Consider the following 22,923-nt stretch of genomic DNA (forward strand, 5'->3'; position numbering starts at 1 on the left):
ATGTTCACTTTTTCAGAAGAAGAAGATGAGTTTGCCTAGATTGCAGTTCTGTTTCACTCTACTATCACAGATACAATAAGAAACTGTGACAAAATGCTGTGTCTTAATGTCAGACTAGAGAATACAGCTGTTTAATGACACCTTAGCAATATCCAGCAGTTAAAATGAAAGTGATTTGTTATTTAAATGAAATAATCGTACATATTTTTACGCACCGCTCAAATATAAAATTTTGTCTTTTTTATTGTATTCAATATGTTCACAGATATATTTAAACTATAATAGATATCTTTAAATCCCATTTTCTCAAAGTGAGTTTTTTTTTCTTTCCCTGGCACTTTCCCACAACAAACTTTAAAGGCAATTACAGAGGGATGTGTTCTTACACAACTGCTTGATTGATACAATACTTTATTTTACATAAATAAAAAATAAATAAAACAGATTTTTAAAAATTATTTTCTTCTGGCTTTATTTTATGAATTATAAAGTGATACAACATAAAAAAGCCCAAATTCCCCCTATAAAAACAAACTGTAACCAATTAACTGGGAAGAAGAGTGATAAACAACCCTTAATTTTTATTTATGTTATTATAATTAATTAATTTGTTATTTTTATTATTCTAATTAACTGATTCATTGTTATTATTATTATTATTATTATTATTATTATTATTTACCTGTGGTGTCTTGCTTTAACTATGACAAAAAAAACAAAAAAACAATCTGGCAATTTGGGATATAAAAGCACTGTCTTGGTTTGTGCTGACATACCTGGATTGGTCTTGCCTTTGAGATATCCCATTACATTGTGCACTGCCTTGAAGGATACCTGGTTTTCAATGGTGAGATTTATGATTTTTCGTGCTGAGGAACAAAAAGAAATTTCAAAAGAATTAGTCAGGGACATGGAAAGAGATGGAAAGGTTATGTTTTCAATCATCTTAAAAAAGGGGAGATATGTTATTGCTTTTATTGTGTTTTAAGGGGTTTCAACATTACCATTTTTTTTATTTTTTTACTAAACTATATTTAATTAGTAGAGGCAACTTATAGGGTCCCCATAATTACAAATGCTTTGAAAAATAAAGAAATGAATGAATGAATGAATGAATGAATGAATGCAGCTGCTGCTACTAAATAATAATCAGCATTGAATATTTGGGCTTAGGGATAGTTCAGCCATAACTCATAGTTTACTCACCCTTCACAGGTTTCAAATCTGTTTGAATATTTTCTTCTGTTGAACAAAAAAAGATATTTTGAGGAAAATTGGAAACTAGTAAACACTGACTTTCCTAGTATTTTCCCCCTACTATGGTTGTCAATGGTTACCCGTTTTCAACTTTAATAATAAAATCTTCTTTTGTGTTCAACAAACAAAAGAAACTCAAAGGTTTGAAACAACAGGGTGAGTTAACCCTCCTGAGTAAAGTTTGAGTGAATTATTCCTTTAATATGTCTCTTGCTATTGCTACTGCTATTTATTATACTATTAATGCAATATTTACCAATTAATTGACTGAATAATACACATTTCCCATATGAAAAGCACATCTTGTGATCATTACTTTGAAGCAGCTTTAAAATAAAGCACTTTTCAATTTGTAAGTTTCTGGCAAAACAATTATGCAATAAATATCATCCCATTTTATATAGAGCAACTCTAAAAGGGAGAACATACAGTTGAAGTCATAATTAATAGTCCCCCTGAATAATTAGACTTCTAGTTTATTTTTCCCCAATTTCTGTTCAACAGAGAGAAATAAAAATGCAACACATTTCTAAACATAATAGTTTTAATAAGTCATTTCTAATAACTAATTTTTTTTATCTTTGCGATGATGACTGTAAATAATATTTGACTAGATATTTTTCAATTATTTCTATACAGCTGAAAGTGACAATTAAAGTCTTAACTAGGTTAATTAGGTTAACTAGGCAGATTAGGGCAATTAGGCAAGTTATTGTATAACAATGGTTTGTTCTGTAGACTATCAAGAAAAAATATAGCATAAAGGGGCTAATAATTTTGTCCCTAAAATGGTGTTTAAAAATTTAAAATTAAATTAAAAACTGCTTTTATTCTAGCCAAAATAAAACCAATAAGACTTTTTTCAAAAAAAAAAAAAAATATATATATATATATATATATATATATATATATATATATATATATATATATATATATATATATATATATTATTTTTTTTTCTCTCTCTACAGACATAAAAGTTCTTTGCTCTGTTAAACATCATTTGGAAAATATTTAAAAAAAGAAGAAAAAAAACAAAGGGGGGTAATAACTCTGACTTTAAATCTATTGAGTTTCTCAATTCCAAGAATGCAGAGAATGGACTTGTTTTCTTGTGGAGAGCGGTCCTGCCAAGTTACCACAGAAAAATGAACTCGGGAAAATGTGAGAACACAGAACGCGTCCTGTGAGAAATGAGATCCTGGTTTTTTCCTGGTTCTTCCTAATGGTCACATGACCTTCACTTGTTTTTAATGGAGAACTATTTAAACATTACAGCAGTCATACAATGATTTATTGTTCAACCCCTTGTCACAATCTATATTATGCACAAAAACCTTACAAGTATACTTTGCACAATACAAATAAAACTAAATTTAACGTGAATTTCAGGAAACAAACACCAGTAATATGTTTATGCCTTTATAAAGACTTGTCTGTCAATGTTTACATCCACCGTCTCATTCAGGGAAACTCCTGAGATAAACAAATTATATCTTTGAATTTTATAGATAAATCTATATAAAATGCTGTGCTTCTCACCTATGCATTAGCGCTCATTTGTGCGCCCATAGGCATTCTGGTCTAAAAAGGGAGGTGTTCTGAGGCGGACCGCTGGCGCGTTGCTATTTTGAGAAACTATAATAGATTTTTCATTAGACCAAAACTAACCCGGTCTAAACTCCGGCGCAGAGTTGCGCCTCGCTTACACACTGCTTAATACACACAAGAGAGCAATAGGCAAATATCTTTACATATGAAAAAAATAAATATTAAGGATAAATATAGGATATAATAAGAATAGATATAGGATATAAATATAAAGGATTAAAATATTACAAAACATATTATTTTCTAGCCTACATAAATTTGAAAAACCACTGCTTTTATGCCTTCTTCATCTCGGGAGGCTTTTTCAGTTCATTCATAACAATTTGCTTTTGTATAATGTTATTATTATTAGCAGTATTATTTATTATATCCATATTTATATTTGTTTTATTAAAAACAAGCTTAGATTTGCCCACCTGTCAGGTTTTAGACCATATGGGGCACAGCATGTGTTTTAGGATATAACTATTTGAGCACATTTTGTTATTATTGTTCATTTATTCGTTTGCTGGAAATTATAACTGAATTTAGAAATAGATTTGAAACTAATATTTGCGCTTAACAAACAAAATTATTTATTTATAGACTAATTGATGTCTGTGCGTAAAGGTTTCCCTATCCAAGAGCGAATGTGAAAGTAGTTCCATTATCTCTCATTCTCACGCAGTAGATGCTCTGTTTAACAGTTTTCTGTTAAAAAACTGTTAACTGTTTGCTAGTGAAATGCTAATTTTTTCCATTTAGACTTACTTTGCGTCCTGTAAATAGCGAATGCGCTCTTGGCGCGACGCAGCTGGCTCTTAAAGGGAATGGGAGATGAGACTCTAATTGGTTTATTCTCAAAACACACCTATAACTTAAGAAAATAAACTCAACCCTTTTAGACCATGCACCCTGGCGCAAAGCAGGTTTTCCCATCCTTAAATTAGCAAAAACGCGTTCTGACGCGCCCTGCGTTTTGCACATGGACCGTCAAAATAGAGCCCATAGTCTTTGCTTTGACTATTTTTTTTGTATGTTACAAAGAAAGCCTACACCCTCTGACACCTGGAACCACATTTAAAGATGTACGGTCGCCTGTTAACTCATACTCTTACCAATCAAATACAGGATAACGACCTGGCGTAATGGACTGAATATCAATGAGGCTGATGTCACAGCAGAAAAAAAAAAAAGAGAAACACCTGGTCCCGTTACACATCCCAAGCCACTCCATCTCCTGCTCGCTCTGTTTCTCTCCTATAGCAATATCTGCAATCTTCTAGGAGATGTAAAAATCCAGCAGTGGACGCAGTTCTGGTTTAAGTCAGAGACAGAATTGAACATTTTTTTTCAAGAAAGACACAGAATCACAAGTAGTTGTGCCGCCCTTCAGGTGCATTTTTCATACTAGTTCCTGAAGATAAAATGAAGTTTGCAACCTCAAAAATACTAAGACGTAAACTCTGCTGATGTGTACAGATGAGTTCCTTTACTCTTTCATAGTAATCAAATTCATTCCAAAAAATTCAGTGGGCTTCACACTGCCCCCATTCATCACCCCTGACAACTCCACAAATGACTTTGGGTAAAGAGCAGAAGACGTAAATGCAGTTCTAAGGCAGTGTTTAAAAGTGCTGCCGAGCACACGGGTCGCGGTGTGACAGATTTGCCCATTAATCATCAATAGGTATGAGAGGTTACCGAGAGAGGTGAGGGCCTTTGCGTGAGCAAAGTGAAAAAGTGATCTTGTAGGAAAAGAACGAACAAGTCGACAGCTGCAGTGGCTCATGTTTTATAAATGACCCTAAATAAGCTGTTCTTCAGAAGTACACAGTTGAGCCAAAACATTACGACCACCTGCCTCATATGCTGTTGGATCCACAGCACCAGAACAGCACTGACCCACTAAAGCATCTACAATACTAAAATAAAAAATAGAAAATAATCATAACAATCCTAGATTTTTATTTAACACCATCTCTAAATTAGCAAATAATCGGTCATCCTTGGAACAAACTGTTCCAACGCAAATTAGTAGTGATGACTTCATGAATTTTTTCAGTGATAAAATAGAAGGCTTTAGACAGAAAAAAGGAGATGCCAAACTTTCTGCACCGGCTTATACTCCAAATCCTGTAAATATTTCATTGAATCATAATAACAACCTACACTGCTTCAAAATCATAGAACAGGAAGAGCTAGATAAAATTATAAATAGCTCTAAACCAGCTACGTGTATGCTGGACTCAATTCCAACAAAATTACTGAAAGAGCTGCTGCCTGCTATAGGAGAACCTCTTCTTAACATTATCAACTCTTCTTTATCTATAGGCCATGTTCCAAACTCTTACAAGCTAGCTGTTATTAAGCCTATTATTAAGAAACCGCAACTAGACCCCAACAACTTCGCTAACTATAGGCCTATTTCAAATCTTCCATTTATGTCTAAAATACTAGAAAAAGTTGTTTCCACTCAATTATGCTCTTTTCTGCAGATGAACAATATTTTTCAAGTGTTTCAGTCAGGTTCCAGGGCTCACCACAGTACAGAAACCGTCTTAGTGAAAATAACCAATGATTTACTCTTAGCTGCTGACCGAGGGTGCGTCTCACTATTAGTTTTACTCGATCTTAGTGCGGCATTTGACACCATTGACCACAATATCCTCATAAATCGCTTAAAGTCTACAGGTGTCCAGGGACAGGCTCTACAATGGTTTAAGTCATACTTAACTGACCGTTACCAGTTTGTGAATATTAATGGACAGCCTTCACAAGTCAGCCCAGTAAAGTATAGGGTGCCTCAAGGATCAGTTTTAGGCCCTTTACTGTTTACAAATTACATGCTACCTCTGGTAGACATTATTAAAAGACATGGGATCAGCTTTCACTGCTATGCAGATGATACTCAATTATATATTTCCACTAAACCTGACGAGACGTCTGAACTTTCTAAACTAACTGAGTGTATCAAAGACATTAAAGACTGGATGACCAACAATTTTCTTCTCTTAAACTCCGACAAAACAGAATTATTACTTATTGGGCCTAAATCTTGCACTCAGCAGATCTCGCAAATCAATCTACAATTAGAGGGATACAAAGTTAGCTTTAGCTCTACTATAAAAGATCTGGGTGTCATATTAGACAGCAATCTAACTTTTGAAAACCATATATCCCATGTCTCAAAAACTGCCTTCTTTCATCTGAGAAATATCGCTAAATTACGAAATATGCTATCCATCTCAGATGCAGAAAAGCTAGTCCATGCTTTTATGACTTCGAGGCTGGATTACTGTAATGCTCTATTTGCTGGCTGCCCAGCATCCTCTATTAACAGACTTCAATTAGTACAAAATGCAGCTGCCAGAGTTCTGACCAGGTCTAGAAAATGTGATCATATCACCCCAATTTTATCCTCCTTACACTGGCTGCCTGTTAAGTTTCGTATTGAATTTAAAATATTACTTCTCACCTATAAAGCTCTAAATAAATTCTGTCTCGCTACAATCCAACTCGCTCTATAAGGTCTCAAAACTCAGGGCTTCTGGTAGTACCTAGAATACCAAAATCAAGTAAAGGAGGTTAAGCCTTCTCTTTCATGGCTCCTACACTTTGGAATAGCCTTCCTGATAACGTCCGAGGCTCAGACACACTCTCCCAGTTTAAAACTAGATTAAAGACCTATATGTTTAGTAAAGCACACACTCAATGCATCACCTAGCGGGTTCCACACAGGCTTCTGCATCTTGTTTATATACACTATGAACAGCAGCTACGCTAATTATTCTCTTTACTCTCTATTTTCACCTGGGGATACTCATCCCGAGGTCCTCAGATATTGCGAAGTCACTGATTGGATCCAAGACCAGCGACGTGATGATCCCAAGGATTCCATTTCCGGGACCAGGCCATATCCTGAGCTGCTGCTGCGCTGATGGTCGTGGGGAGTGGAGAACATGTGTCTGATTCCAGCGACGCTCCAGGGACAGACGAGTCTTCGCTGAGGCCAGCTTCCAGCCTCCACCGTGGTGACTGAAGCTCTGCACAAGACTTTTGGCCAGCGGAGAAATTAAAATGGTCGTGCCCAACTGAGTCTGGTTCTCTCAAGGTTTTTTTTCTTCACTCCCATCAGGTGAAGTTTTTTTTTCCTCTCCGCTGTCGCCACTGGCTCGCATGGTTCAGGATTGGTAGAGCTACGCATCGATGAATTTGCTCTTTAGTGTTTGAACTCTCAGTAATGATTAAATCATACTGAACTGAGTTAAACTGAACTGAACTTAAACACTACAAAACTGAACTACACTGTTCCAGTTACTATGACCATTTATGTGAAGCTGCTTTGACACAATCTACATTGTAAAAGCGCTATACAAATAAAGCTGAATTGAATTGAACTGAATACGTCAGAACATATCCTGTAGCATCTGGCACCAAGACATTAACAGCACACCCTTCAAGTCCAGTAGACTGCAAGCGAAGTAGTCAAAGTTGACCAATGTGTCACTATATGCTCGCGTGTACCCCTAAACATGACATCAATGGCGGATGAGAGAGAACAGTTTCAGAAACATTTGGCAGACAGCCTTCTCCAGCCTGTCACACTGAATTAGAAGCACCACAGCAGCATGACACATCTATACATTGTTTTGTTTTTGCAGTAGACAGAAACCACCAAACTCATGGAAAAGATGCAGCACAACATTGTAAAGTTTGGCGTATGTCCTCTGCAAGCAATCATATAGGTAGATACATCAATACCAACTCCGCTACTTGATTCTCTAGGACAATGGTTCTCAAACTTTTTTCACCAAATACCACCTCAGAAAAAATTGTCCCTCCAAGTACCACCATAATGACAGGTTTTGAAGTACATAGTAGGCCTAAGTAAGTAGATAGTATCAGAGTCGGTAAGCAGGCTAGAGTTCAAGGCAGGCGGCTAGGATCAAAGTCGGGATTCAGGCTGAAGTACAAGGCAGGCGGCAGGCAAGACTGGGTCAATAAACGAAGCAAGATCACAACGGGAAGGCAGGCAAGGATGAAAACGCTCAGTAGTGTTAGCCGGGGCAGAACAAGACTTCGCAATGAGGCTGTGTGTGTGTGCTGCTTATATGTGTGTGGAGAGTGATTACTGAATGCGCTTCAGGTGTGTCGGCAATCAGTGTAAGTCGATGACGTAATGTCAATAGTCCGGTGATTGTGACCTCTGCTGGCCAGCGAGGGGAATGACTGGGACCGAGTCGGTGACACAAACGTGTCCTGGACCTCATAAATATAGGTTATACCATATGTCATAATATTCATATACAACTCTGAAGAATTTTGAAATATGTTGCATGTGTATATGTCTTAGTCGTATATCTTTGAAATCTAAATGTTAACTTGTATTTGAAAAATATGAGATGGATTTACATGTTTAAATTAGAAATTAGGTCTGTTTACTGCTCGTTAGAGTAGGCTATGTGTGTCAGAGAAGCAAGTGATTAAACTATACCTGTCAACATTGGGAAATAAAAATATGAGATTAGCCCCCAACAACCGTTACAAGTATGGGGAGGAAAATAACCTCAAAGGGTAGAATACAAAACAAACATTAGAAAAATGAAAATAAAATAAAAAGTTTAGCCTATTAAAATCAATTTCCTGATCACATCGATGTTATCGTATGCATCAAAGGGTGTTCTTTTTTTTACTTAAATTATTCAGCGATTCCTCCCAGTACCACTAGAAGGAAGCCTGTGTACCACTTGTGCGACAACTGTACCATTGGTATATGCCGAAGCTTGCTAATGGGACTTTTAATTTGCCAGTAACCTGGGACAAGCGCTTTGGCGAACTGTATGCAATGCAAAAACCGGCGCGTTTCAGGTCTGTTTTCTTTAAATATCTGCAAACTCCACTGGCAGAATGATATCCGATATAAAGTGGGTCTCAGATTATACAAAAAGCACTGCATTACATTACATTTCCTCCGCCGTCTTTATAAAATGGGCATGTATTTTACCCCAGTATATTTAATGGAGATTCTGCGCTAGCCTGCTGATTCTGACGGGTGCGTGCGAGTAAACTGCTTTTTGTTTCGTTTTACGCTTGAGCAACTAAATGAATGCCAAAGTTCATTTAACTAAATGTATTTAATGGCATTACAACATCAATGCTGTAAAAGGAATTGTATAAAATGGAAATAAGTTTACAATGACAGCTCACCGGAAGTTTATCAGTAAGAACACTAGCTTCGCATATACCCTTTTGACGTGAAATTCCAGCGCAAGTACGACCCCGAATATGTAAAGTGTGGATTTACATATATTGACGACAAAAAAGGCTTAAAACCTCAGTGTGTCATATGTAGTGAGCTGCTTTCACAAGAGAGCATGAAACCTTTTGAATTAAAACGACATTTAGAAACCAGACATCCCATTTGCAAGGAAAAACCTGTGGGATATTTTCTAAGACGACTCCAATAGCTGAGGGCATCACAAAAGTGCCTAACATATTCATGTTCAAAACAAGTACAAGTACATCTTACTGTGCTCACCGTATAGCAAAGGCCAAGAAAGCCCACACAAAAGCAGAACAGCAAATAACTGGTGATTATTATAAAGTGGTTATGATTATTTTTATAATTTTACTTCAGTTTGTTGGTTTTTGTTTAGTTCAAACAGATCAATTAATGTTTTTAAACAGTTCAGTTTAGTTAATGGTAACTTAACTTTTCCTTACCCTAACCATTTAGTGATTACAGTATTTGACATTTTTACTCTGTATTTTGTACTCTCAAATATATTCTATAATTTGATACATTTTGTTAAATGACAGCAGTAAAATATTGTTTATTTGTAAGTCTTGGTGATTTTCTTATAATTTATCTGTCACTAGTTGTGTATGTTAACAATTAAATACAAATTTATCATAATTCCTAAAATTCTATTATAATTCCTAAAAATTTGGGTCGCGGCTTGATGACCTTGTGAAAATGTGGGTCCTATGGCCAAACCAGTTGAGAACCCCTGCTCTAGGATATTCATATACAGTTAAAACCAGAAGTTTACATTCACTCTAAAAAAAAATGAACATAACCATTTTTAAAAAAATGTCTGATGGTAAATCACACTAAACGTTTACTGTTTTAGGTCCATTAGGATAACCTAAATGATTTACATTTGCTAAATGCAATTGCAATTAATGACTTTGATATGGTGTTTATGTTATTGTGTCTACTTTTCTACAATATGTTTATATTGAGTTTATACCTTTTTTTTCCTCTCTCTCTCTTCCTTATTTTATGCATATTTGATATTTATGGTATTTGTGTTAAGGAAGTGTTCAGTGTAAAAGCGGAAGTCTTTTATTTTGAATTGATTACCATTACGGATATCAAAGGATACACAGAAAGATCGCACATGATCACGGCGTCCCAGCTGTGCGGTCTGCTACGGTCTGAAGGTTTAGCTTCTGGTTGGATTGGAGAACACGGTACTGACACTTTATGTTTAATTTGTTTGTTTGTATTGAGTTTGTATACTGAGTTTAAGTGATATCTGTTTGTTTGTATACGGCTTTCATGTTTGCTTATATTTGGTTATAATGAGACACATTTTTTTTTGGAGAATATTTTATTAATTTTTAGACAGTCAAAAGTTTACATTCATTTCCTTGGTATTTTTTTATTAGGTTTGCTTTTAAACTGTATAACTTTGGTCAAACGTTTTGGGTATCCTTCCACAAGCTTCTCACAATAGTTTGTGAAGGAATTTTGGCTCATTCCTCCAGACAGAATTGGTGTAACTGAGTCGGATTTGTAGGCTGTCTTGCTCGCACAAGCTTTTTCAACTCTGCCCACAAATTTTCTATAGGATTTGGGTTTTGTGATGGCCACTGCAAAACATTCACTCTGTTGTCCTTAAAGCACATTTTAACTAATTTGGCTGTATGATTAGGGTCATGGTCTGTTTGGAAGACCCATTTGTGGCCAAGTTTTAATTTCCAGGCTAATGTTTTGAGATGTTGCTTCAGTATTTCTACATAATGTTCTTTCTTCATGATGCTATCTATGCTGTGAAGTGGACCAGTCCCTCCTGCAGCAAAACAGCTCCACAACATGTTGCTGCTGCCCCTACACCTTACAGTTGGGATGGTGTTTCTAGGCTTGTAGGCTTTCCCCTTTGTTCTCCAAATGTAACACTGGTCATTATGGCCAAACAGTTAAATCTTAGGGTGCTTTCACATCTGCCTTATTTAGTTTGATTGAATCGCACTAGAGTTCGTTTTCTTTTTTGGTGCGGTTCGTTTGGGCAGGTGAGAATGCAGCAATTGTATTCGAGTGCGCACCAAAAGAGGACCAAATAAGCGTACCGAGACCTGCTTAAAGAGCTGGTCTCGGTATGCTTTCAAACGAACCCTGGAGCAGTTTGTTTGTGGTGAGAATATCATCCGAACTGAAACAGGTCCAACAGCAAAAAGTACTGCAACTTTAGGACTAATCCAGCTGCCGTAGGCCAATGCGCTGTGCATTATGGGATATGGAGGAAAAATATTTGTTGACAGCGCTTTACCAACAGAGAGAGGGGAAAACATTACCTGATGGATCGTTGGTAATATTTCCACAAGATGACCATGTCGCAGTTTAGCTAAATTAATTCACGGCTCCTTTTGAAGTGACGAGCGATGCATTAAAAATTTTTTTTATTTTTCTCAGTGTAATTTAGCCAATTGTAATAAGGCTTTTATTATTCTGGCTTGTTGATTTCCCTATGTTGTCTCACAAGAAAGCAGTGTGTTTGAGGTTTTCCTTAAACACTGTTTTACAGTTGTGCCACCATTTAACTCAAATGTTGTCTATTAGCCAATCAGAAACTTCCAAAACCTTGACACCATCATCTGAGCTCTTTCAGAGGTATAACAATCTTATTGTATGTAAACTTGACTTTCAAGAAAAGTTACAATTTCTCAAAAAATAGCTCTCATTATTCTGCTATTAGCATAACAGACACTAATCTGATAATCCTATTTTTTGCTTTTCAGACATTTTTCTTGGCCTTCTACATCTTTTCTCCACCAGAACTGTTCCTGTGGCCTTCCATTTTCTTACTATATTTCTGACTGTGGAGACAGAGACTTTAAACCGGGGTGTCCAAACTCAGTCCTGAAGGGCTAGTGTCCTGGAAAGTTTAGCTCCAACCCAATCAAACACACCTGAACCAGCTAATCAAGCTCTTACCAGATCAGGGGTGTAAAACTCAGTCATGAAGGACCGGTGTCCTGCATAGTTTAGCTCCAACTCCCTTCAACACGTCTCCCTGGAAGTTTCTAGTATACCTAGACAAAGCTTGATTAGCTGGTTCAGGTGTGTTTAATTGGGGTTGGAACTAAAATATGCAGGACACCGGCCCTCCAAAATAAATTTTCTATAGGATTTGGGTTTTGTGATGGCCACTGCAAAACATTCACTCTGTTGTCCTTAAAGCACATTTTAACTAATTTGGCTGTATGATTAGGGTCATGGTCTGTTTGGAAGACCCATTTGTGGCCAAGTTTTAATTTCCAGGCTAATGTTTTGAGATGTTGCTTCAGTATTTCTACATAATGTTCTTTCTTCATGATGCTATCTATGCTGTGAAGTGGACCAGTCCCTCCTGCAGCAAAACAGCTCCACAACATGTTGCTGCTGCCCCTACACCTTACAGTTGGGATGGTGTTTCTAGGCTTGTAGGCTTTCCCCTTTGTTCTCCAAATGTAACACTGGTCATTATGGCCAAACAGTTAAATCTTAGGGTGCTTTCACATCTGCCTTATTTAGTTTGATTGAATCGCACTAGAGTTCGTTTTCTTTTTTGGTGCGGTTCGTTTGGGCAGGTGAGAATGCAGCAATTGTATTCGAGTGCGCACCAAAAGAGGACCAAATAAGCGTACCGAGACCTGCTTAAAGAGCTGGTCTCGGTATGCTTTCAAACGAACCCTGGAGCAGTTTGTTTGTGGTGAGAATATCATCCGAACTGAAACAGGTCCAACAGCAAAAAGTACTGCAACTTTAGGACTAATCCAGCTGCCGTAGGCCAATGCGCTGTGCATTATGGGATATGGAGGAAAAATATTTGTTGACAGCGCTTTACCAACAGAGAGAGGGGAAAACATTACCTGATGGATCGTTGGTAATATTTCCACAAGATGACCATGTCGCAGTTTAGCTAAATTAATTCACGGCTCCTTTTGAAGTGACGAGCGATGCATTAAAAATTTTTTTTATTTTTCTCAGTGTAATTTAGCCAATTGTAATAAGGCTTTTATTATTCTGGCTTGTTGATTTCCCTATGTTGTCTCACAAGAAAGCAGTGTGTTTGAGGTTTTCCTTAAACACTGTTTTACAGTTGTGCCACCATTTAACTCAAATGTTGTCTATTAGCCAATCAGAAACTTCCAAAACCTTGACACCATCATCTGAGCTCTTTCAGAGGTATAACAATCTTATTGTATGTAAACTTGACTTTCAAGAAAAGTTACAATTTCTCAAAAAATAGCTCTCATTATTCTGCTATTAGCATAACAGACACTAATCTGATAATCCTATTTTTTGCTTTTCAGACATTTTTCTTGGCCTTCTACATCTTTTCTCCACCAGAACTGTTCCTGTGGCCTTCCATTTTCTTACTATATTTCTGACTGTGGAGACAGAGACTTTAAACCGGGGTGTCCAAACTCAGTCCTGAAGGGCTAGTGTCCTGGAAAGTTTAGCTCCAACCCAATCAAACACACCTGAACCAGCTAATCAAGCTCTTACCAGATCAGGGGTGTAAAACTCAGTCATGAAGGACCGGTGTCCTGCATAGTTTAGCTCCAACTCCCTTCAACACGTCTCCCTGGAAGTTTCTAGTATACCTAGACAAAGCTTGATTAGCTGGTTCAGGTGTGTTTAATTGGGGTTGGAACTAAAATATGCAGGACACCGGCCCTCCAAAATAAATTTTCTATAGGATTTGGGTTTTGTGATGGCCACTGCAAAACATTCACTCTGTTGTCCTTAAAGCACATTTTAACTAATTTGGCTGTATGATTAGGGTCATGGTCTGTTTGGAAGACCCATTTGTGGCCAAGTTTTAATTTCCAGGCTAATGTTTTGAGATGTTGCTTCAGTATTTCTACATAATGTTCTTTCTTCATGATGCTATCTATGCTGTGAAGTGGACCAGTCCCTCCTGCAGCAAAACAGCTCCACAACATGTTGCTGCTGCCCCTACACCTTACAGTTGGGATGGTGTTTCTAGGCTTGTAGGCTTTCCCCTTTGTTCTCCAAATGTAACACTGGTCATTATGGCCAAACAGTTAAATCTTAGGGTGCTTTCACATCTGCCTTATTTAGTTTGATTGAATCGCACTAGAGTTCGTTTTCTTTTTTGGTGCGGTTCGTTTGGGCAGGTGAGAATGCAGCAATTGTATTCGAGTGCGCACCAAAAGAGGACCAAATAAGCGTACCGAGACCTGCTTAAAGAGCTGGTCTCGGTATGCTTTCAAACGAACCCTGGAGCAGTTTGTTTGTGGTGAGAATATCATCCGAACTGAAACAGGTCCAACAGCAAAAAGTACTGCAACTTTAGGACTAATCCAGCTGCCGTAGGCCAATGCGCTGTGCATTATGGGATATGGAGGAAAAATATTTGTTGACAGCGCTTTACCAACAGAGAGAGGGGAAAACATTACCTGATGGATCGTTGGTAATATTTCCACAAGATGACCATGTCGCAGTTTAGCTAAATTAATTCACGGCTCCTTTTGAAGTGACGAGCGATGCATTAAAAATTTTTTTTATTTTTCTCAGTGTAATTTAGCCAATTGTAATAAGGCTTTTATTATTCTGGCTTGTTGATTTCCCTATGTTGTCTCACAAGAAAGCAGTGTGTTTGAGGTTTTCCTTAAACACTGTTTTACAGTTGTGCCACCATTTAACTCAAATGTTGTCTATTAGCCAATCAGAAACTTCCAAAACCTTGACACCATCATCTGAGCTCTTTCAGAGGTATAACAATCTTATTGTATGTAAACTTGACTTTCAAGAAAAGTTACAATTTCTCAAAAAATAGCTCTCATTATTCTGCTATTAGCATAACAGACACTAATCTGATAATCCTATTTTTTGCTTTTCAGACATTTTTCTTGGCCTTCTACATCTTTTCTACATCTTTTCTCCACCAGAACTGTTCCTGTGGCCTTCCATTTTCTTACTATATTTCTGACTGTGGAGACAGAGACTTTAAACCGGGGTGTCCAAACTCAGTCCTGAAGGGCTAGTGTCCTGGAAAGTTTAGCTCCAACCCAATCAAACACACCTGAACCAGCTAATCAAGCTCTTACCAGATCAGGGGTGTAAAACTCAGTCATGAAGGACCGGTGTCCTGCATAGTTTAGCTCCAACTCCCTTCAACACGTCTCCCTGGAAGTTTCTAGTATACCTAGACAAAGCTTGATTAGCTGGTTCAGGTGTGTTTAATTGGGGTTGGAACTAAAATATGCAGGACACCGGCCCTCCAGAATAAAGTTTGGATATCCCAGCTTTAAACATTTGTGATAGCTTTTTGTATCCTTCTCCTAATTCAGATTGGTGAATTATCCTAGTTTTTAGGTTATTGGGAAGTTCTTTTGAGGTTCCCATGTTGCTACTGTGTAGTTCACAATAAGAAGCACAACTAGCAGTCAGCTATCTTACATATCATTTTGTTATGATTGGCTGCACATGTGTTAGGATTGTTAAGGTTCACCGAGTCACTCAAATCAATTTTGGGTTGTGATCAATCAGCATTAAGTGACTACAGGATTTGAAATCTACACAAAAGAGAGGGTGCCCAAACTTGTGTATAGCCTATTTATTTATTTATTGTTTCAATTTCAAGAGTTCACACTTAGCTGATGATTGATTATAAAGCTTGTTTGGCATGCTGTACCGAGAGAGAGCCCTGAGCTCATAAGATCTTTAAGCCCGGGGCTCCCACCTATTTGCAAGGCGAGAGGGAAGTTTGAGCTCAGATAGATCTCGAGAACTTCTCTACTGTAGTAGCTAATGAACAGATAGGGATTGCCCTTAAGAGATAACTACTACTAGGACCGTGTCTATGGTGCCAATTTGGATTAGTCAATTAACTTAAGTTGCATGTTTTTTGACGTTGGGAGGAAACTGGGAAACCTAGGGGAAACCCATGTGAACACAGGGAGAACGTGTAAACTCTGCACAGGAACATCGGCTGGCTTGGTAAAGACTAGAACCAGTGACTTTCTTTGCTGTGAGGAAACAGTGCTTACCACTGGGCCACCGTGCTACACATCTAGGAAAAGAGGAGGAATAAGGGTGGAAGGGGGGATTCTTCAAAACGGAGATGGCTGTCATATGGAACTTAGTGTATTTATAGTGGCTTAGGAATTGTCTGATTGGTGAATCATAAATTGTATAATGCGGGGCCGGCTGCATGCAATCATGAGCACGTGATCCTCTCGAATTTAGTTTATAAATAAACTTCACTTAAATTCTTACATCTCAATGCTGCTACAGCTACTGGACAGATTTCTGTCCGAAAAACATGACATTATATAGCTTTCTCTAGAAACCGAACGGCATATCGCTGCGATCTTCTCTTACAGAGAAAGAACACATTACTATGCAACCACAAAGGGGTGCCCACATTTTTGCATAACACTGTAGCTTTACAAACTCATGAATACCATTTAGCCACAGATAAAGTGAATATTGTCTGTGGGCTTTTGTATAAAAGACAATCCACTCAAGAGTTACACTGCTGTTTGTTTAAAATGAGCTGAAACAACAGAATTACATAATTAACATAGTTAGCACAATTACTTTATGTTCTCTCAACACAAATCGATTGTGTGTGTAACAGAGGCCAGCTAGTAAGTGCTGCGCAGGTAAACCTCACTCCTCTGACTTCTAAAGGTGCTTTGGCGACAGATGCCAGAGCCCATGGTCTTTAGCCTCCTTGTTAGAGCAACCGACTCCCATGCGGAAGGTTGCTGGTTTGATACCAGCTCGGAGCGGGTTGTGTGACGTGGGACCGGCAGGGTTACATTGGTGCCGTGACCCGAATGGGAGTGAGGTTTAGGGGGGTAACAGAGGCCAGCTAGTAAGTGCTGCGAAGGTAAACCTCACTACTCTGACCTCTAAAGGTGCTCTAGCGACAACCACTAGAGGCCATGGTCTTTAGTCTCCTTGTTAGAGCAACCGACTCCCATGCGGAAGGTTGCTGGTTCGATACCAGCTCGAAGTGGGTTGGGTGACGTAGGACTGGCGGGGTTACATGTGGAACCCAGAATTCTTTACAGTCTATAATGTCTGTTTAGTATAGAAGCATATTCAAGTAACTTAATTCAATCAAATTAGTCCAACATGAAGTACTTGATTGGGGATAACATATAACCACTACCTAAAATCAGTTTTAAAAAAATGTATTATAATGAAAAAAGTTATGTTCATGTCATGTAATAAAATGAGTTCCTCAATTAATTAATAAATTGATCTATAAATTAATAAGATTTGCATTTATAAATAAATGCTTTCAGGACTATGACAAGCTATAGCAGTGTGACAAAACTGTACAGATTTAAAACGGTAGGGCACGATCAATAAATGTAAGAAATTTCAGGCACTGTAAAGATCGTTTGATTCCACATAGCAGCTCTAAATCTAACAAAAGGGCCTTTATCAAAACCCCCAAACAACGAGTAAATTACTATTATTAAAGTCCAGATTTGTTTTAACATTATTTCACGCCATATTTCACACCATACCTCCATCATTCATAGTTGAAAGCATTGCATGAGTGTGTTTTATTTCTCAAGAGGTGGGAAATGCAGAGAGCTAAACCGATATGGGACAGGTTACCTGCACACCGCAATCAATAGCATCGTAATTAAAGGAGCGGCTGTGTTTCGATAAAGCTATTCCACACAGTTTTCTGCCAGTGAGCTATAATTGCATAGAAATTTATTATACTTTGAGTTTTCATCTGGAGTGCAGCGAGGAGAGGAACATGAGCACACAGGCGTTCATAGAAAGCGCTAATGTATTTGGGATTTTTGTTCTGTCTCGATTAGATTTCTTCATGCTGAATAAAATGATGATGGATCTGGCCATCTGATCCACTGGAACAAAGCACACACAACATACAAAAATGAAAAAGGAAAAAAAAAAAAATATATATATATATATATATATATATATATATATATATATATATATATATTTATTTATTCACACACACACACACACACACACACACACACACACACACACACACACACACACACACACACACACACACACACACACACACACACACACACACACACACACACACACACACACACACTCACACCGGCCACTTTATTAGGTACATCTGTCCAACTGCTCAACACAAATTTCTAATCAGCTTATCAGCCAATCACATGGCAACTCAATGCATGTAGGCTTGTAGACATGGTCAAGATGATGTGCTGCAGTCTGAACCGAGCATCTAAATGGGGAAGAAAGGGGATTTAACAGACTTTGATTATGGCATGGCTGTTGGTGCCAGACAGGCTGGTCTGAGTATTTCAGAAACTGCTGATCTTCTTGGATTTTGACGCAAAACCATCTCTAGGGTTTACAGAGAATGGATGGAAAAAGAGGAAATCTAATTTAATCCTTCTATAAAATATATAGTTCTGTGGGCACAATTGCCGTGTTGATGCCAAAGCCACCTGAAAGCTTCCATCATCCAGGTTAAGTTTCTGGAGGAGTTTATGGGCTCACATAGCTGGGTGCACCTCTTAAAGGATCTAGTGGACATGGCTATAACACATTTTTCAGCCTTCATAAAGCACATAACAGTTATTTTCTCAATAAAATTCATGTTAGCCATTTAGCAATGAAGCTACAGTCACCAGGCAGATAGAAACACTGCCCATGACGTGAATCCGCATCTCTTCTAAAGTGGATTTGACGTGCGAATGAAACTGACTTTGATGCATAAAGCGAGTACACTCAAATGTCACGCGTCTATTTACACGTAAATAGCACGATTTATCGGCGCGTTTCGCATCTGGTGTGAACACAGCATTAGTCTAGTAAATCATTTTTCAACTCCATGTATATATACACAGAAACATAAATAGTAAAAAATAAATAAATAAAATAAAAAACACCATGGAGAACGATTTAGAAACATTAAAGATTTTTATAGTGATAATACAATGTAAGTTCCAGCAAGGAAACAGTATGGGAGAAAGTTTACATACATTTAATGTTTCATTTGAATTAGATGTATATATTTTATTACAATTATGTCTAACAAAATACTACTACTGCCACCGCTATTATAAAAAATAAATCCATAGTTATTATTCTTACTTCCTAAACACACAATTTCATGTCCAAAAGACAGCTCTTAATAATATTTAATATAGTAAATATAGTAAATTTAGTATTTAACCTTTTTTATGTGTACACATAATGGATAATAATGTAAGGTCCAAAAATAGCTCTTAACATTTTTTTTATACATAAAAACATATTATTTTAAAAATAGTATTTTCTTAATTTAAATAATTCAGGATATATAATATTTCATCAATATAGAAATTAAAATTAAATAAAATGTTAAAAAGTGAATGTCATAATAAGCAATATCCCTCAATGGCTTTGCCCTTGCCCTAAAAAAAATTAAAAATAAAATAAAATAAATTAAGTTTAAAAAATAAAAATAAAATAAAATGAAATCAAATAAAATAAAACAAAATAAAGAACATAGTTACTAAAATGGGCAGCACAGTAAAAGACACGTGGGAAAGTTTATGGCCCAAATACATTACTGGGTCTAATATCTTATTTCCCTGCCAGGTCGACACTGCTGCAATTAGAGCACATTGGACTGATACAGTGAGCCTTAATTGAAAGGGAATAGAATGAAAGAGGGGAGACAGATGGAAACAAATGATTTGAAACCTCTGGAGTGGTCAAAGCTCGGCCCAATCAATAGAGCACAGATTACTAGCTTTGAAGCGTTTGATCCGGTTAATGGAAGAGAGGAGCAGGTTTGGGACAGAACTGGAGCGGGTCACGGATGGGAGCTTTCCTAGGGAATGTGGCTCTCCCTCTTAGTGGGATCAATAGCGTTCGTGTTGCCACTGCAGGTTTTCGGCCGACATTGATCACTGGACATTGGGCTGGTGACAGAAGACAGGTTGTAAAGGCTTATGTTTCAGTCAGTGCTGGAGAGTGTGTCACACTTATGTGCACATTACAGTACTGTATGTAAAGTTCAAACTTTTTTTTATTTATATATTTATTATTTTTGATTTGTGTGTGTGTGTGTGTGTGTGTGTGTGTGTGGGGTCCTCTACTGACAGCCGTGTGTGTGGATCTTGGCGAAAAGTCCTACATGACAGTAATAGTTTGATTTCGGTGTTTACTTCAATAATGCCACTAATATTTGCATACCACACATCTTAAGTTCATTTCTGTTTAGTTCAGTTATGACTTTAGTCAGATTAAGGTGATCAAAAATCACTGTTTCAAGCTTATGTAGGCCTACAGTTCAAAATTCATGTTTCAAGGTTCAGGAAACCCTTGAATACTTTTTTTTAAATTTAACTGATTTGTGTGTGTTGAGCTTCAGTTAAGACAATGTTAGCACTTGTTAGCTTTAATTGTGGGGAAAACTGGATAATTTGGAGCTTTTGTCAGCTAATTTCAGCTTCCGAATTTAAAATGATTTTTGGGGCGGGATCAAAATTGGTGACGTAGCGCAAAACTGCAAGACGCGTGGGTTTATCATTATTATTCATAGTTTCCTTATCCTATGAGAAGAGCAGACTTCTTAATTATTTATGACTGCCTGTGCTTTCCGAAGGCAAGGCAGACAGGCCTGTGCCAAGATGCAAGATCCTACGTCGATGATTGGGTGAGACCGCATCCACAGACCCACGGCACACAGTATTTAGCTGTTCATGAAGAGCCATATGTTTGTTTTCATGATCCACAGGGTTTGTTGTATGTTTTCCCCGCGATGCTGTCAGGGCCGATACAGCAAAGCTGTGTGTGTGCAGCAAGCATTTTTGTCGGGAGAGCAGTACGAGAATTGGAAAATGGCGGACTTTGTCTTTTACTAGGAGTTTGTTCACATTTAGATCCATCGTCGTGCTGCTGTGTTTGCCTAAATCCTCCAGATTACCAGCAGGGCTAATGGCTAAAATAGACAGGGCAAGAGACCTGCTGCACTGAGTCTGCATTCAGACCTGGGGATTGAGGGAAAAGTCCTCATTTATAGTGTTTATCTGAACAAGATTATCTTTATAATGATATAAATTGTGGTTGAGTGTATATGAAATTACGAATAACAAATGTAGCAGGGCATTAAATTAATGTTTATTTCTTTGCATTTTAACTTTGTAAACTATAAAATCATGCGTCTCCTCACGGTTTGTGTCTCATTTTGTGAGCTGACTGACAACAGTTGTTCGCTCCCCTCCTTCTCCCTTGCTCTGCCGGCCACGCCCACCCCTGCCCTTTGCTTGTGGAGCTCTTCGCCTATTATCTTGCATCTTTTGAAAAAATTTTAAGGTAGACTTGAACCGAAAGTGGGGGGTGTCATGGCCCTTTAAGTGAAAAAGCTGTTTGTAAACACAAGTACATCTTATTGAACATCATTTATTTTCATCACTAATTATCATAGTAAAACAGTTTCTCAAGCAGTTTGTGATGCATTTTGGAAACAAGAGATGACCCCTGGTCTAATGCGTCACGTGGCTTGAGAAGCCCATTCTCAAAGACTTATTATTTGGGTAGCACACATATTCTTAATGCCTTCGGCAAAATTAAAATGAGCCATTTTAATCTAGATTAATCTATAATAAAAAAATGTATCTATGCCCACCTGTTTATATATATATATATATATATATATATATATATATATATATATATATATATATATATATATATATATATATATATATATATATATATATAATTTATTTATTTATTTTAATGAGCATTACTGGAAATGTCATTTCATTTCAGTAACAGATCTTGAACCCATGGTACATTCTAATGGACTGACATAAAAAAAAATAAAATCCTGATCTACAGCCTGCAATGATTTTACAAAAGATCTTAAACTCTAATTAGTAAGTGCAATCCCTCTTTTTTTACATACAATCTATGAAATATTGGCATACATGTGGTTTACGCCTGTGTCTGGAGTGCAGTGATGCCATGCTGCTTTTCAAAGTAGTGAGCTATTTTCAAATTACAACATGCAGAGCCTAATACCATCATTTGATTGGATGACAATTGTCCACTCTCATACAGTAGACTGCAGGTTTTAAAATAGATGAAATGCTCAGGAACCACAAATAAGCATGGGCTGATATGTGATGTCTATTCTAATGGATACACAGTCTGAAGGGGCTTTACTGAAAATATTATTGGAATATTCATTCATTTTCTTGTCGGCTTAGTCACTTTATTAATCCGGGGTCGCCACAGCGGAATGAACCGCCAACTTTTCCAGCAGGTTTTCACGCAGCGGATTCCCTTCCAGCCTTAACCCATCTCTGGGAAACATCCACACACACATACACACACACACAAACTCATTCATACACTGTGGACAATTTAGCCTACACAATTCACCTGTACCGCATATTTTTGGACTGTGGGGGAAACCGGAGCACCCGGAGGAAACCCACGTGAACGCATGGAGAACATGCAAACTCCACACAGAAACACCAACTGAGCCGAGGTTCGAACCAGCGACTCAGCGACCTTCTTGCTGTGAGGCGACAGCACTACCTACTGCACCACTGCATCACCCTTATTGAAATATTATTCACACATTTCCTAAAAGCTTAGTAAAAAAAAACATACGCTTACAGTGTTGCATATTCCAAATTAATCTTGTTTTAAAAATGTACAAGATTAATAGAGATTTAATTGTGTAAACTTAAAAATTCCATAATTATTTCTTATTTGGTTTTCAATGTTTACTACAAGTTGACTCATGCAAATATAATGTATTCCTATTTTGTTCTCAGATT

General features: G+C 37.4%; 1 protein-coding gene and 1 long non-coding RNA gene across 8 annotated transcripts in view; one reads left to right on the forward strand and one right to left on the reverse strand.

The window, feature by feature from the left end:
* naaladl2 (N-acetylated alpha-linked acidic dipeptidase like 2) overlaps positions 1-22,923 on the reverse strand; it is a 629,431-nt gene that overhangs the window by 190,405 nt on the left and 416,103 nt on the right. For all 7 annotated transcript variants that reach the window (XM_087273255.1, XM_087273256.1, XM_087273253.1 and 4 more), the window contains one exon: positions 777-869. In XM_087273255.1, the coding sequence (XP_087129381.1) occupies positions 777-869 (93 nt within the window). The remainder of the gene's footprint in view (positions 1-776; positions 870-22,923) is intronic.
* LOC147841661 (uncharacterized) overlaps positions 1-22,923 on the forward strand; it is a 173,238-nt gene that overhangs the window by 124,702 nt on the left and 25,613 nt on the right. The gene's annotated exons all lie outside the window — the stretch shown is intronic.

The sequence above is a fragment of the Danio rerio genome, chromosome 11, assembly GCF_052040795.2.
Source record: "Danio rerio strain M-AB ecotype USA chromosome 11, GRCz13ab, whole genome shotgun sequence".
In the NCBI taxonomy this organism is placed as follows: domain Eukaryota; kingdom Metazoa; phylum Chordata; class Actinopteri; order Cypriniformes; family Danionidae; genus Danio; species Danio rerio.